Source organism: Python bivittatus, unplaced genomic scaffold (genome assembly GCF_059951505.1).
Source record: "Python bivittatus isolate LINGU-HERP-01145 unplaced genomic scaffold, Pbiv_v1 ctg000980_np1212, whole genome shotgun sequence".
NCBI classification, from domain to species: Eukaryota; Metazoa; Chordata; class Lepidosauria; order Squamata; family Pythonidae; genus Python; species Python bivittatus.
In genome coordinates, this window is record NW_028277125.1 from 51,800,578 (window position 1) to 51,818,063 (window position 17,486).

At 38.4% G+C, this 17,486-nt stretch overlaps 1 protein-coding gene across 2 annotated transcripts in view; it reads left to right on the forward strand.

Moving 5' to 3' along the window:
• ACSL5 (acyl-CoA synthetase long chain family member 5) overlaps nt 1–17,486 on the forward strand; it is a 36,593-nt gene that overhangs the window by 18,275 nt on the left and 832 nt on the right. For both annotated transcript variants that reach the window (XM_088132259.1, XM_088132260.1), the window contains exons 10-20: nt 1,480–1,553; nt 1,690–1,767; nt 2,602–2,736; nt 3,875–4,009; nt 4,127–4,222; nt 12,910–12,982; nt 13,250–13,338; nt 13,428–13,544; nt 14,869–15,012; nt 15,273–15,374; nt 16,619–16,690. In XM_088132259.1, coding sequence (XP_087988385.1) covers nt 1,480–1,553; nt 1,690–1,767; nt 2,602–2,736; nt 3,875–4,009; nt 4,127–4,222; nt 12,910–12,982; nt 13,250–13,338; nt 13,428–13,544; nt 14,869–15,012; nt 15,273–15,374; nt 16,619–16,690 — 1,115 coding nt within the window. The remainder of the gene's footprint in view (nt 1–1,479; nt 1,554–1,689; nt 1,768–2,601; nt 2,737–3,874; nt 4,010–4,126; nt 4,223–12,909; nt 12,983–13,249; nt 13,339–13,427; nt 13,545–14,868; nt 15,013–15,272; nt 15,375–16,618; nt 16,691–17,486) is intronic.

The following is a 17,486-nucleotide window of genomic DNA, read 5'->3' on the forward strand; positions in this document are numbered from 1 at the left end:
TGCCTCCTGTACAAGGTTACGGACCTCCGTCCATAGTTCTTCAGGCACTCTGTCTACCAAATCTAATCCTCTAAATCTACTCATCACCTTCACTGTGTACTCACAAGGAATATGATCTAAGTCATACCTGAGTGGTCTAGTGGTTTTCCCTACATTCTTCAATTTAAGCCTAAATTTTGCAGTAAGAAGCTCATGATCTGAGCCACAGTCAGCTCCTGGTCTTGTTTTTGCTGTCTGTATAGAGCTTCTCCATCTTTGGCTGCAAAGTATATAATCAATCTGGTTTCGGTATTGACCATCTGGTGATGTCCATGTGTAGAGTCGTCTCTTGTGTTGTTGGAAAAGAGTGTTTGCTATGACTAGCTTGTTCTCTTGACAGAACTCTATTAGCCTTTGCCCTGCTTCATTTTGTACTCCAAGGCCAAACTTGCCTGTTATTCCGATTACTCCTTGACTTCCTACTTTAGCATTCCAATCCCCTATGATGAAAAGGACATCTTTTTTTGGTGCTAGTTCTAGAAGGTGTTGTAGGTCTTCATAGAAGCGGTCAACTTCAGCTTCTTCAGCATCAGTGGTTGGGGCATAGACTTGGATGACTGTGATATCTCAGTGCCTTGGATACGCACTGAGATCATTCTGTCGTTTTTGAGGTTGTACCCCATTACTGCCTTTCCCACTCTCTTATTGACTATGAGTGCAACTCCATTTCTTCTAAGGGTTTCTTGCCCACAGTAGTAGATATAATGGTCACCCGAATTAAATTCACCCATTCCCGTCCATTTCAGTTCGCTGATTCCCAAGATGTCGATGTTCAATCTTGTCATCTCATGTTTGACCACATCCAGCTTGCCTTGGTTCATAGAACTTACATTCCAGGTACCTATACAATATTGTTCTTTACAGTATCGGACCTTCTTTTCGCTTCCAGATACATCCACAGCTGAACGTCCTTTCGGCTTTGGCCCAGCCGCTTCACTCTTTCTGGAGCTACTTGGAATTTCCCTCAGCTCTTCCCCAGTAGCATATTGGACACCTTCCGACCTGAGGGGCTCATCTTCCAGCATCATATCTTTTAGCCTTTTAACATTGTCCATGGGGTTTTCTTGGCAAGGATACTGGAGTGGGTTGCCATTGCCTTCTCCAGTGGACCACATTTTGTCAGAACTCTCTGTCATGACCTGTCCGTCTTGGGTGGCCCTGCACGGTATAGCTCATGGCTTCACTGAGTTACGCAAGCCCCTTTGCCACGACAAGGCAGTGATCCCTGAAGGGGTACCTAATTATATAATCAATGCTAATAATAGTTAATCATGCAGAGGCCCATTTCAGATTAATAGCCTGGTGCTTCAGAGTAAAATTTGGCAATTTTAACACATTTCAGAAAGCTCAGTTGATATGCTTTTAATCTAGCCTGGATTTTGCACTCATATGCCTAGTTCCTGAGACCCAAGAACATATTTGTTCCAAATATCTTTTTAGGTAACCCCAAAGGAGCATTGCTAACCCATGCAAATGTTGTTGCAAATGCTGCTGCTTTCCTGATGATCATGGAAGTAAGTGTAACATGTTTTTAACTGTTGGTAGCCACCCAGGGTCATGAATTTGAGAAGGCAACCTTTGTTGTCATTTTAGAACATCTGAAATAGCATCACTGTGATCCAAGCTGTTGATGCTTCTTTTTCTTTCCAGAATACTGCTGCTTGTGAGACATCCGATATATCCATATCGTACCTTCCTCTAGCTCATATGTTTGAGAGAATAGTGCAGGTAAATGCCTTTCTAAGATGTGTTTTCTAAGTTGTGTTTTTCCACGAATCAAGTGTGTACATATTATCAGAAGGGTTTGCAAGGGATGGTCCAAAAGGTCAAGATGGTGGCCGTAACACTGCGATCAAAGCTCTGCCCATTTTTTATGTGCGTTGCATATGTGACACACACAAGCTGCAGAACTTCAATTGCATTGTCGTGGCTGTCATATTGACTCTTTGGACTGTTCCCTGCAGACACCCTTGTATATGATGCTTTTTCTTAATTTTTAAAAGCTTATGGGAGGGCTAGCTTACGTGTCATTTCAGTTTATGATTTGCCCTTAATAGTAAATACATGGAGGCCTGATTTGGATCGGGTCCCCTGGTTACAAGAAGGGGAACACTAGTTCTTCCCATCCAGCTCCAAATGTGTGGAAATCATTTCCCCATATTTTTGGTAGGGGAAAAAAACAGTGCCAATAAAGGTTTGTTTGCTTTAACCTTGTCTGCACAGGGAAGGTGAAAGTAGAAACTCCCATCAAGTTTCTAAAGGCAGTAATTGCTTGTTTCTTACTTTTGGTTTTTCTCTTGGCTTCTACTCTTTCACATTTGTAATAAGGAAGGATCTCTTGTTAGCACAAATATTTCTTGAACTGTTAGAGCCACATCGTTAATCTGTATGATCTGGAAGTGTTTTTCTAGTAATAGCCTTTGTTGTAAATGTAATCCGTTTCCTCCTTTTCTCTCTAATCATGATCTCTCCAATTTGATTTCTGGATATCAGCTAACTCTTGCCAAACGGGAATGCCTAGGCTTGCAGAATGTTGAACTCAATTCTCTCATTGCCTTCTAGTCTATAATGTACAGCTCTGGAGCAAGAGTGGGATTCTTCCAAGGTGATATTAAACTTCTTACAGATGACATGAAAGCACTGAAGCCAACAGTATTTCCAGTAGTACCCAGGCTGCTCAATAGGATCTATGACAAGGTAAAACAGTGCAAAACAGGCTCCCCTTAAATAGTTACAATTCCTAACAAATATGGGTTACAGGTAGTCCTCACTTAACTACCACAATAGGGACCGTAAAATTGGTCACTAAGCAGGGTGGTCGTTAAGCAAGTCACCATGTGACTGGACCCGATTTTACAACCATTTGTATGACAGTTAAGGGAATCACATTGTTAAGCAAATCACATGGTCATTAAACAAATCCAGCTTCTCCAATGGACTTTTTTGCTGGAATTTGCTGAACTACCACATGATTTGCTTAATGACTGTGGTGATTCATTTAACAACCATTGTAAAAAAGATTGTAAAGTACAATCACATGACCGCAAGGGGTGGTGCAATGGTTTGTGACAGTTATAAGTGTGAGTACAGGTTGTAAAGCACTTTTCCCAAGGTTGTTGTAACTTTGAACCATCATTAATCAAACAGTCATTAAGTGAGGACTACCTGTATATGCCTTGATATCCATCTATTGACAGAAAATCAGCCACCAGAAAAAAAGTTTTTCTTTTCTTACCCCTATAAATCTGCTCCAGAGGATTAAGGGGTTCTTTGAGAAATGGTGTGGGAAAGGAAGAGTGAGAAGTCTCATTGCTTAAGTATGGCTGAGTTCATACCACAAGTTGAACTATATTTTACTTGTAATTTATTGAATAAATCACAGCTAGTTTGGCTTAAATAATATGTAAAACATATTTGCAAATTACAGTGATTGGGTTCATAAACACAGTAAACCTAACAAAGTACATTACACCTTAGGATATTGTGAGAACTTTCCACCATTCAAGTAACATTGGATGTACTGTAGTCAGATTTAGGCTTTTCTCTAAATCACTTTTAACTAATAGCTTGATATAGCAAAATGAATGAATGAATGAATGAATGAATGAATGAATGAATGAATGACAAATTCACATTAAAAAATTCCTCAAATCCAATTATCTGGATTAGTCTGTCAGCTGTATCAACATTACATTCAAGATTAGAAAAATAATTGGTGGTTGTAGGGAAGCACTAGTATCAACGTATACCATAAAGTAAGAACAAGTTGATTTTTGTGAAAGTCAAGTAGGCTGCCCATAATCGCTTTCTCATTAGGTGATCTGATCTATTGCAGATTCAAAGTGGTGCCCAAACGAGATTTAAGGAAGTGTTGCTAAATGTTGCTGTTGGTAGAAAGATGGCTGAACTGAAACAGGGCATTGTCCGAAACACTAGCATGTGGGACAAGCTAGTGTTCAACAAAGTTCAGGTATGTGTTCCTCTTTATATTTTGTCAAGGTTAATAAATGCAATTCATGCTGTATAGAATTTATGCTATTATTTCTTTTGATGGTGCTTGACAAGTGTCTTCTTCATTGCTTGACAGAAAACCACAGGTGGGAAGCTGAAACTAGTAGTAACTGCTGCTGCTCCGATATCTCCATCTGTCCTAATGTTCCTCAGAGCAGTCTTTGGTTGTCATGTAAGTGCTGAATTCTGAAGGGGCTGTGTTGGTTTCCCAGTTCTGTTAATGCTGAGGTCTACAGCTTCTCACTGGGCTACGAGCTGCACTTGACCGTATGGCAATGGCTGCACCCCCAAAATGGTGGTTGTGACCAGGACCCTTCAAACTTATATGCTTCTGTTTTAATGGAACCGTCACAGAACTGGCACTATGAAAATATGATCTGAATTTATAACAAATGTGTGGGATTGACTTTGAGTTTGGTTGAGCAACTGAATCACTACGCTATCATTTTTTGACAGCAGGACTATGAACCAAAGTTCTGACAAACAGTGGGATCAGTAGTACAATTATTTACAAGCTAATATTGTGGGCAAATGAAAGCCACCAATTGCTTGGCTTTTCTCTCTAAAAATATGCGGGCAGTAGGCACAAGCCAGTTGGTTTTCCTCTTTCGCATATCCCAGAAATGGTATGATATAAATTGTACCTGGTGATGAAAGGCTGTAGTTTGATGAAGACTGAGATGCTTTGTGCCATAAGACCATTTTCTTACCTGGTTACTGCTTCTTCCTTTAAATTCTCTTCCCCATAGTCTATTGAATTATGTGGGAGAGACACAGATAAGAGCTACTTGCAGGCATAATTTTTTGGAATGGCATGTTAAAGTTGTTGTTTCAAGCAATGCATACCATTCTTTATGAATGCTTATTTTGCATTTGGTGAATGTCCTCAAAACAATATTGCTAGGATCTTCCTCTATAACATATAGCAGGTCCTAGACTTGATTGGCCAAGAAGCAACAGTTAGAACCGGTCATGGAACAACCGATTGGTTCAAAATAGGGAAAGGTGTACGACAAGGCTGTATACTGTCACCCTGCTTATTTAACCTATATGCAGAGTACATCATGAGAAATGCAAGGCTGGAAGAATCACAAGCCGGAATTAAGATTGCAGGGAGAATCATCAACAACCTCAGATATGTGGACGATACCACCCTAATGGCAGAAAGTGAAGAAGAACTAAAGAGCCTCTTGATGAGGGTGAAAGAGGAGAGTGTGAAAGCTGGCTTGAAACTCAACATTAAAAAAACTAAGATCATGGCATCTGGCCCCATCAATTCCTGGCAAATAGAAGGGGTAGAAATGGAAGCAGTAACAGACTTCATTTATTTGGGCTCCAAGATCACCGCAGACGGAGACTGCAGCCATGAAATTAAAAGACGCTTGCTCCTTGGGAGGAAGGCCATGGCAAGCCTAGATAGCATATTAAAAAGCAGAGACGTCACCTTGCTGACAAAGATCCGCATAGTCAAAGCTATGGTTTTTCCAGTAGTAATGTATGGCTGTGAGAGCTGGACCATAAAGAGGGCTGAGCGCCGAAGAATTGATGCCTTTGAACTGTGGTGCTGGGGAAGACTCTTGAGAGTCCCCTGGACTGCTAGGAGGTCAAACCAGTCAATCTTAAAGGAAATCAACCCTGATTGCTCATTGGAAGGATCGATAATGAAGCTCAAGCTCAGATACTTTGGTCACCTAATGCGAAGAGAGATCTCTTTGGAGAAGACCCTGATGCTGGGAAAGATTGAAGGCAAAAGGAGAAGAGGACGGCAGAGGATGAGATGGTTAGATAGCATCACTGAAGCAATGAGCATGAAACTGAGCAAACTCAGGGAGGCAGTGAAGGACAGGAAGGCCTGGAGCAATATGGTTCATGGGGTCACGAAGAGTCGGACATGACTTAACGACTAAACAACAACAAGACTTGATTAATGGCACATCCAGTTGTAAAAATCTTGGACAAAAGAGAAGGAGGGTGGTCTGTGCAGATTCTTTATCGGAGTTGTAAATATAGGAAGACAGGTAGTCCTCACTCAGCAACCACAATTGGGATGGGCAGCTCCGTCATTAAGTGCTGTGATCACTATGCAGAAAATTACATGACCCTGATGGACTAATGATGTCACTTCCCATTTGGTCATTAAGCGAAACCTCATGTGACCGCAACTTTTGATTTTATTTCTCCATTCTCCATTAACTCTGCTTGTTGCAAGCTGGTTGGGAAGCACGCAAATGGCCATCACGTGACTGTGGGACACTGCAACAGTTGTAAATGCAGGGTGGTTGTGAAGCAGCCAAATAGCAATCATGTGACCACAGAATGCTGCGACAGTCATTGATGTGAGAATTGGTTGCAAAGCTTTTTTTTTTTTTACCCCATTGTAACTTCAAACAGTCGCTAAACAAGGCAGTCAGTAAGCACAGACCACCTGTAAGGCCATTTGTTTGCTCCATATTAAGAGATGAATGACAAAGTACTTGCTTCTTGGAGATACTCTTTTTTCCATTTTCTTTTTAATAATTTTATTGCTCAAGGATAGAAAATAGAGAAGCCAAATACAAAAGAACATAAGCATTTTTTAAAAAATAGGATAATACAACACATTAGGAAGAATATGATTCAGTTTTTAAACAGCTCATTAATATCCACACAAGCTTATATTGGTTCACTTTCTGATATATCAGTAAATAGCCGATTCATAGACAGATAATGAACTTGTATCTTCAGTCCAACATGTTTAATTTGAAATAACATCTTTTAATTGTAATATTTTTTTTGTTGAACTATATGCATGTAAAATCCAAAGCTCTACAAAATTCACTACACTTTGTTTTTTTACATATACTTCAATCAAACATTTACATATACTTCAATCAAACATCTTTAAAGTTTATTTCCATTCTCAAAGCTATATTAACAAACTTAAGAATAAGAAGCCAAAACAGGATAAGCAGAGAACATGCTTGAATCATATGAGTCAGCCTACTCTACTATACTGCATTTCCAGCACAATGAGGTTGACAACCAATCTTTTCTAACCATTCTCCAAAGGGCTCAATAAACATAAAATAATATATTGCTTAATTAGCATTGTCTTCTTGAAGACATTCCTTATTAATGATGGACAATATCATTCTGAATGTTTAATATCTAAGTAGGAAGTTCTTTTAGTAAAATCTTGCATAAGAGTAAATTCTGTCTTCAACTACTGAATTCAACAACAAATGAGTTACTTGGTGGCAAATTCTTTAGGGCATTTAAAATTGCTTTGTATAGCTCATCAAGAAAAGGAGATATCTTGTTTGAAAAGGTGCTGGTTAGCCTTAGCAATCATATAGATCGACTTCCTCCAGGATGATCTATTCTCCACTTGTCCTTTTAGGTCTGTCAGTGGTCCATTCATTGCTGTAATAAGCAAGTCCCTTGCTGGTGGTCGTCATCTTTTTGTCTTTTCTTTTACTTTCCCCAGCATTATGGCCTCCTCAAGGGAGCTGGATCTTTGCATAATTTGTCTAAAATATGATAGTTTGAGCCTGATCATTTGTGTCTTAAGTGAGAACTCTGGAGTAATTTGTTCCATGATCTGATCCATTTGTTAGTTTTCCTGCTTATCCATGGTATTCTTCAACACCAAAGTTCAAAAGCATAAATATTGTTTCTATCTTGCTTTTTTAATGTCCAACTTTCACATCCATAGAGTGTCACAGGGAAGAAAAAAAAAAAGCCCTGCCTTTTTCTAATCTCTTTAGACAGACATGGCACAGCATCTGAAAATCTTTTCCAAGGCCTTCATTACCATCCTACCAATTTCTGTTCTGTTGAAATACATTACCAGTGTATTTCCTGCTGGTTCCTTTACTGCTGGTAGTTGATCCTAAAGGTAGAAGCTATCCACCACTTCAAAATCTTTATTGTCAGTTCTAAGGCTGGTTGCTTTAGCTGTTGTCATTAGCTTGGCTTCTTTATGCTTAATCATGGTCTCCTGTTTTCACTGTGTTCTCTAACTTTCATTACGAGAGTTTCAAAAACATTTGCATTTTCAGCTATCAGAGCAGTGACATCAGGATAGAGCAGGTTATTTATGTTTCTTTTTTTTTTAAGTTTTTTAAAGTTTTAAAATCATCCTCATCTTCTTTCAATCCAGCTTTCTTCAATATTTCACATATAGGTTGAATACATAAGAAGTGTATGCAGCCTTGACTCATTCCTTTGCCAGTATGAAGCCAGTCTGTTTTGCTATATTCCTTCTGGACTATGACTTTCTGTCCAGTCTAAAGGTTTCACATGAGGACAATGAGATGTTCTAGGATTCCAATTTTCCTCAGGACATTCCACAACTTGACATGGCTGATAAATTGAAAGCTTTTCTATAATTAAGGAAGCATACATCAACTTATTTTTAGTATTCTTTACTGCTGATGTATGCTTTATCAATTATACAGCATACATCAACAATAATGCATCTTTTTCCTTAGCCTTTTCTAAAAATACCTTGAACACCTGGCATATTCCTTTTCACGCAGGGTTCTATTCTGCATTGGATGATCCTGAGCTTTAATTTGTGAAATTAAGGATATTGTGTGAAAGCTTGCACAACTCTTAAGTCTTCTTTCCTTAGTATTGATATGTAGACTGACTTTTTCTTCTTCTTTTGTATCTAATTTCATTAAAAGTATTAAAAACACAGGGAAAAAGTAATATAAACTAATATATTTCTTCATTTTTCTAATGAAGAAAAAAGAAAACAATCAAAGAAAGCTAAAAGTGAAAGAAAAAGAAACAGAAAAGAAATAAAAAAGATACAAAGAAGTGGCTTCCGATCTTCTTTATAGCAGTTATAAGTACAATTATAAATTTACCTCCTTCTCTAAAGTTACGTCATGACTGTCTACTTTCTATAATCTATCCTGTCTAATCATTAAAACCCTAAATCATAAGTTCGGGGTTTTTTTTGTTTTCTGCAAAAAGTCCATAAGGGGTTTCCAGTCAGCAATAAATGTAGATACAGTGGTACCTCGGTTCACGAACTTAATTCGTTCCGCAACTCTGGTCACGACCCGAATTGGTCGTGACCCGAATCAAATTTTCCCATAAGGTTCAATGTAAATATGGTTAATCCGTTCTGACCCCTCCAAATTTGGTCGCCAACCGATTTTTGGTCGCGACCTGAGTCAAATTTTCCCATAAGGTTCAATGTAAATACAGTTAATCTGTTCTGAACCATATGTATTTTATTTTTAAACCACAAAAACATGAAACAAAGTACAGTACAGCACAGTATGAAGAGAGAGGACGCTGATCTTGCTCGAGGCGACTTCTGGCATGGAGGAGAGGAAGGTGGGTGGGGAGGCAGTTATTGTTGGAGGGAGAGTCCCCCTCCAAAAGGACATCGGGGAGATCTCCTTCAGGGGTTTCCTCTCTTCTTTGTCTCTTAGCTGCACGCTCAGTTCTGGGGAAAAATCTGTCTAAAGTCAGTTGTTTTTTCCTGCGCTGCATAACCCTCCGGAAATGAGAGACCACGTTATCATTCATCAGATTCAGCACTCTGTTCGTTACAGTTATGTTGGGGTGGTGCTTCTCAAAGAAATCCTGGCACTCATTCCATTTTTCCATAATGGATTTAATCACGTCACTGCTAACCTCCTCCCTGTCTTCCTCTTCCTCAGTGGAATGCTCCTCACCAAGCGCTTTCTGCTGCTCACTCTGGAGTTCAGCAAGTTCTTCCATGGTCAGCTCCTCCTTATGGTCCTCAACAAGCTCCTCTATGTCTGCACCATCGACAACCAGGCCCATACTCTTGCACATGGACACAATCTCTTCCACTACCTCTGCATCAGACCCTTCAAAGTCATGTTCAGTGACACATTCTGGCCACAGTTTCCTCCAGGCTGAGTTTAAGATCCGATAGGTGACATCTTCCCAGGCTTTGTCAATGAGGCTGATGCAGTGGAGGATATTGAAATGTTTCTTCCAGAATTCTTTCAGAGTCAAGGATGTTTCTTCAGTGACATTGAAACACCTGGTGAAGAGTGCCTTTGTGTACAGCTTCTTAAAATTGCAGATCACTTGCTGGTCTATGGGCTGCAGAAGAGGTGTCGTGTTGGGGGGGAGGAACTTGACCTTTATAAAGTCATATTTGGCGTCCATATCATCCACCAAGGCTGGAGGGTGTGCCAGGGCATTGTCCATCAGAAGAAGACACCTTTCAGGCAGTTGGTTGTCAGACAGGTATTTTTTAACAGTGGGTGCGAACACCTCGTGCAGCCATTCCATGAACAATTGCCTTGTGACCCAAGCTCTCGCATTGGCCCTCCACATGACAGGCAGTCTAGCCTTGTTCACATTGTGTTTCTTGAATGCACGAGGGGTCTGGGAATGGTACACCAGTAGTGGCTTAATCTTCAGCTCGCCCCTTGCGTTCGCACACAGCAAAAGGGTCAATCTGTCCTTCATGGGCTTGTGCCCTGGCAGTGCCTTTTCCTCCTGCGTGATATAGGTTATCTTTGGCATCTTCTTCCAGAAGAGCCCTGTTTCATCGCAGTTGAACATTTGCTGAGCGACGTATCCTTCCGCCTTCATGAATTCCTCAAATTCTTTCTTGTAGGCTTCTGCAGCACCCTTGTCAGAACTGGAAGCCTCACCATGTCTTGTCACACTGTGGATGCCACTTCTCTTGCGGAATTTTTCAAACCAGCCTCTGCTGGCTTTAAATTCTTCACTTGCTGCACTTGTAAAGGGTTTTTTCCGCAGTAAATCACTGTGCAATTTCCTGGCTTTTTCACAGATCATAGCTTCACTAACGCTATCACCTGCCAGCTATTTCTTATTCAGCCACACTAACAAAAGTTTTTCCACCTCTTCCAGCACTTGTGTCCTCTGCTTGGTTAACATCGTTACCCCTTTTGCCACATCAGCTCCTTTGATGGCATCTTTATTCTTCAAAATAGTCGAGATTGTCGACTTCGCCATTTTGTACTCTGAGCCCAGATCAGTCACACGAATACCACGATCGTGCTTTTCTACAATTTCCTTCTTCAATTCAATGGTTATTTTCTTCAAAACCTTATTCTGACCAAGCTCGCTCTGCACCTTTTTTGGAGCCATGCTAACAAGCACACCAAAAAGCTTCCCAGGACGTCTGTTTGCTACCGCAATCTCGCCTACAGGAAGCCACAACCATGTGTCAGCAGGGAAAATGGCCGCGGATCCTGTTCATCACCCAATACGGAGTTCGCAAATGGAGGCAAAATTTTGCGACCGGAGCTGTTCGTGAACCAAATTGTCCGTGAACAGAAGCGTTCGTGAACCGAGGTACCACTGTATTGTCTTTTCTCTAATCAAAGAAGTCAGTTTGGCCATCTCAGAAGTTCCATCATCTTCACCAACAATACCTCCATTGTAGGTATTGCCAAATCTTTTAATCTTTTAGGCTTTTTCCAATCTGTTGGTCACTGTGTCATTCTCCAGATTTGCTGGGATACTTCGGTTAGAGCTTTTACTGATTCTTCCTCTGTTGGTACCCATATTTCTGTAGACAGCCCATCAATTCCTATAGCCTTCTCACTTGCAAATGGCTGGAGTGATGATTTAACTTAATCTTTTAGTACTGGAGGTTCTTATGAGTAGGGAATATCTTCTAAGGTATCTTGGCATCAACAGTACTGTTGACATCAGTACTGTATAGAATTTCAGTATATACATCCATTAGTTTCCTTTAGTATACCAATTTGTGGTTGGAACCTTATGCTGAGTTTGGAGAACTTTAGGAAGACTTTCCTTGTTATTTTTTTTTGGTCTGTTTCTATCTTCAGTATCACTGTAATACTGAATGTCTTCTAAATGTCTCATTTGTTTATCAATTAATATGAAGTACTTCAATACTGATTCATATAAAGCTTTTTGAACATCAATGTTTTAACTCTGTGGAAGTACTGTTTTACTTGTTTGTTTGTTTATTCAATTTGTATGGCCACCTATCTCAGCAAGTGACTCTAGGCAGTGAACAATCTTAAAATAAATTAAAAAAAAAATCTCATCAAAGATAAAGGAAGATATCACTATTAATGGTTGTTAACACAGTCAGAAGATGGTGAAACCTTATGAAAAAGGGCTCTCATTTTCTCTCATCTTTATTTCCTTACATTTGGAAGCCAAAGGGATGACAAGGAAACTGATGTTCATGAACCTTCACACATTTCTCTCATTTCTGTTATTGTTGAAAGACATTGGGCAGACATCCTGTCTCTTTAAGTGTCGAGGCCATAAACATATGGGAGGAAGTGACCCCAAACTGCTAGCCTTCAGAACACCCTTTAGCTGCTCTGGTAATACCTCTGCATTCCATGAAACAATAAATATCAGAAGACCAAAGGGGGTGCCCCAAACTTTGACTAGCAACCAATAGGTCATTGGGAAGATAAGTTTCCCCCAATAATAAGGAGGATCCCAAATCCCCACAATGCCAATTTTAGCCAATCAATTTGTTAATTGCTGTATCTCTGTGTAAGAAATGTGTATAAAACCTTCTTCTTTGGGTGTGATCAGGGTTCTTCTCTGCCTTAAGGGGAGACCCCAGCTGACTCTATTGGCCTGCTTTCAATAAAACTTTAAAATCTGAGCTGGTGTTCTCGTGTTTGAACTTCTGCCAGACTGAATCCTAACTGGGGAGAGTCAGAAACTCTCAAATTTTGCTAACAATGGGACCCTTTATTTTGACAGTATAGGATTAGGTTGTAGATTGGTTTCTACCAGAGATTTAATGGCTTGTATAAGACCTATCTTGTAATGATTTATGCTAAAACTACAAAATTGCAGTTGAATATCAAGAACTGTATAAAATCAAGCTTTTGTCTTCCTAATCAGGTTGTAGAGGCATATGGTCAGACAGAATGCACAGCTGGCTGCACAGTCACAATGCCAGGAGATTGGAAAGCAGGTAGGTTACTTAAATTTTCATGTGTGGAAGATGATCACTTGGCCTTTAATTTAGAATTGAGGAGATTACTTTGGAAATATATGAGTTACACTGATTTTCAAATGAGGGTCAGAAGATAATATTAAAGTACACTTTTAGTTCACACAGATGTAGGATTTACCATTGGGAACTACAGTATTTAATTCTTTAAATTCTATTCTAATAAATTTTGCAAACAAAACACTGCTCACATACATTACATGCTGTATTTTGGGTTGTGTTCTTCAGGTCATGTTGGACCCCCTCTACCCTGCAACATCATAAAACTTGAAGATGTGCCAGAAATGAACTATTTTGCATCAAACAATGAAGGGGAAGTAAGTATCTTCTTTCTGATACAGCATTATGTGAATTTATCTTTTTAAATCAAAGGCAATTGAACAGTAACATTGTATGTATTTTATAGATTTGTATTAAAGGGCCAAATATATTCAAGGGTTATCTAAAGGACCCTGAGAAGACAGCAGAAGCAATTGATAACAATGGATGGCTGCATACTGGAGATATTGGGAAATGGATGCCGGTAAGCTGTTAGTTGCTGATTTTTTGGTCTCGGCGCTATACTGTAACTAACTGTGGCAAATAGGTTATGGAAAATATACCTTAAACTGTTTTCAGGTGCTTAAAAACTATTCCTTTGCAAAGAGGATTACTATTATACTTGGAATATTTAAGATAAAGTGATATAATACCAATGGTATGCTTAGCCTCCATATTGCCTCCTTGTCTACAGTAATATGGATGCCTTCAAGTAGGAGCAACATTTAATGCAATGAAATGTGGAATTTGACTTTTGTGCAATTGGTAATGGTATACTTCTCTGGAATGCTTCATAAATTGTCTCTCAATTATAATCTCTGTTTTCTGTTGCTTCCATCTTTCTTTCCCACCCACCCATACATACATACATACATACATACATACCCCAACCAACTAAACTAAAAAACTTAGAAAAAAAGATATAATAGTTGAATAATGTCTCTTGATTGGAAAAATCCTTGCATATAGTTATGTTTTTTTAAAGACCTGAAGAGATATAAAGGCAGAATACATTTCAGGAACATCTACTCTAGTTCATTCGATTTTTGGCCAGTGTACTTTTTTCTTCATTTTTTTGTCTGTTGAAATAAGGGCTTAGTAATCAGTGTCAGTAGGGGTAAAAAAAAAAAAAATCCTTAAAAGCCCTATTTATAATGGTTAAGTTATAGACTTGCATGGCAACCAGAAATCCATATGAACATTTCAGATACTAAATTGGGACACAATGGCAATTGTGCCCACCCTAAAGTAAATTGTAGTTCATCAGGGCCCATTATATTACTGATTCCAGCAAAGAGAAATGACATCTTAACTTGGTGTTTGGGAGCCTGGCTCACCACTTGTGTGGTAAAGCAGTAGCTGCAAGTTGATGTTCTCTGCACCTATATATGTTGCAAACACAGGATTGACCTTGGATATTATTGCTTCCTTTGCATGCTAAGTGGTGCCTAGCACAACTATTAAGCAATAACTAAGAGGCCTTTTAGAATATGCAACAAATCAGTGCCCAAAATATCAATCTCTGGGGTGTCTGTGGCAAACGAAACAGCTTAGATCTGACATCAGTTTCCATTATTGAATGGAAATGCTTTTGGAAACCTTAAAAGTTGGTAAGTGACTAGATAGATATTGCAATTACCTTCTAAAATCTTGCATCTTACAAAGCCTGAATTTCAGGTCTTAAGCAATGATGTATCATTGTTACACAAGCTCCTCAGAAGCATTACAGTGTAAGAACATATGTAACTGATTTCATTTTTCTGTTGTATGAATTACCAAACTGCCCATATTATTACATTCTTCTGTAGGATAATGTATTGAAGATAATTGACAGAAAAAAGAATATCTTCAAATTAGCTCAAGGAGAATATATCGCACCTGAAAAGATTGAAAACATCTATATCAGAAGTTCCCCTGTAGCACAAGTCTTTGTACATGGAGATAGCCTTCAGGTAACAATGTGTTCCTTTGAGATTTTTACCTTGACTCACAAGGCTGTTGCCTCATTGCAAGATACCTTTGCAGTTTTAATTGTGACTATCACATAAATGACATGCTCAAACAATTTCCCCCCCAAACATGAAATAAGCTATAGGATATCTTTCCCAAAGAAAGAAGGGATTTTATATGTTTCAGAGAATTTCTTGAAGAGAAATACTTTTTTTTCCCAAGGTGCCTGAAATCTGAATATGTTATTTGCTTCCCTAAACAGTCTTTCTTGGTGGGTATAGTGGTTCCTGATGCCGAAACTCTTTCAGCATTTGCAGAAAACCTGGGAGTAAAAGATTCATATGAAGAACTCTGCAAAAATTCAGTAGGTGGACACACTTTTTACTTTCTGAAGAATTAAACATTCCTTAACTTGTAGGAGAAAACTAATTTTTTCTAACTAAATAAACTAAATAAATGAACTAAAGAAAATCTAAATAAAATCTCTTTAAAGCTAAATTTTGTAGTAAAATATTATAGGGATTAATGAATGTGTGTGTTTGTGTGTGTGTGTGTGTGAGTCAGTCAGTCATCTGGGTTCACGCATCACACTGAGCTACAATATGGTTTGTTTGATTTTGGCTGAACACATTACAAAGCCAGCCACTGTAGTTTGGAAAATATAGTTCAGTGCTTTCAATAGGGAAACTATGGTTGAAACAATTCATGGCTTAGCATCATGTATAAAATGCATGTGTTAGTATACACAGTGGGTGAATATGCATGTCCTGAAATATCATTACTTACCAAATCATCTGAGCAAGAACCACTTACTGATTTTGTATTTATGTCATCAAAACTGTCTTCTTGCCAGATTAAATTTAAGCAAGATAGCTCCACAAATGGGAAAAAAATGGATACCCAATAGAACAGTGTCCTTAAACCAGAATTTAGCATTTCAAACTGGCATTATGGAATGAACTGAGAGTTTATGCACTGTTTACATATAGGTTTCTCTTTGCATTGTTTTTATATATTTTATATTAAAATTTGCATTTTGAGAAGCATAAACTTCCATGGAGTTGTTCAGCACAAAATCGATAGCTTGTTGGGTATTAATCTAGAAACTGGGAAAGGCCTTGCATTTAGTCTGCAAGTATATTTTGTGTGTGTATGTGTGCATGACTTGATAGTTGTTCTTGATATCTTTAAAAGAATTAAAATTATGTATCTTAATCGAGAAAAGCAAATCTCTGTAAAGTAATATGAGAGGTTGGTATAAGCTGAATTCATCTTAATGAATTAAGAAAGGAAAGGAAAAAATTGCCATGAACATGCTAACTAGAAAGAATTAATTTATACAAGTAATTTTAGTGTCTATCATTTCTTAGTACTTATTCTACAAACACTTCTAGTACAAAGTCTGAATTCTTTTGTTTGTTGTTATACTATATAGAAAGACTAATCAGGTTTATTACTTGATTTTTTGTTTAGAATATTGTCATTATTTTCAGTCTATATTTGACTTACAGTTTCATTAAATAGTTGTATCTACATTTAGGTTAGTAGTATTTTTTAAAATTTCAGAATGATAAACTGTTAACAATTAAACTCCACTTTTGCTTCTAGGTAGTGAAAAAAGCTATATTGATGGACATGATCACATTGGGGAAACAAGCTGGCCTTAAGACCTTTGAACAAGTAAGTAATTATCCAGGAAATTGCTGAAGATGATTGTACCAATAGAAGCAAATATGTGTAGCTCAGGGTTGAACTGCTAGCATTGAAGATGTTACCTAGCTGGGTAATGTTTGCAAGAAAACAACCAAGCTGAGAACCCCAAGGACTCCACAATGATGACTGTTTTTGTAATGAAAGCAAAGAAGATTCAGTGGGGAACCTATTGCTCTCTCTATATTAAATTTCAGCTCTATGGTGAACTGCCCTAAATGTTGTGTCCCCCCTAAATTCCCCTCCTACTTCCCCCTCCTGTGATTTGATGTACAAGATGAAGATTTGTATACTCATTTGTGTTGAAAAAATGCTTGAACACATGAACAGATAAGTGCTATAATACCTAATTTGGAACAGACTATAACAACACCAGGATATGTTTGCTGATCGTAGCCCTTCACCATGTATCCTGGTTCCTAGGGGTTCTAGTGAAGCCAGACTTACCTTATCTCTTACAATTGGTTTCTAAAAGACTTTAGAATTAATAATGGTACATTCCTGATATTCTGAAATACAGTTTGAATCTCCATTCTTGGCCTTGGACAAATCTGGCACACAGTTAATACATTAATAGCAACTATCTATGTTTGGGAGGATTTTTTGGAAGGTAATGTTTCATTCCCATATTATTCCAAATAGTGTTAGCCCTTGGGCCCTCATCTTTTGAGTATAAATTCAGTGGAAGATATTACTCCATAAATATGAAAATGAAATAAGGATGCTGTAAATTCCCTCCTCTGTTACACTATTATTCTATGATTTA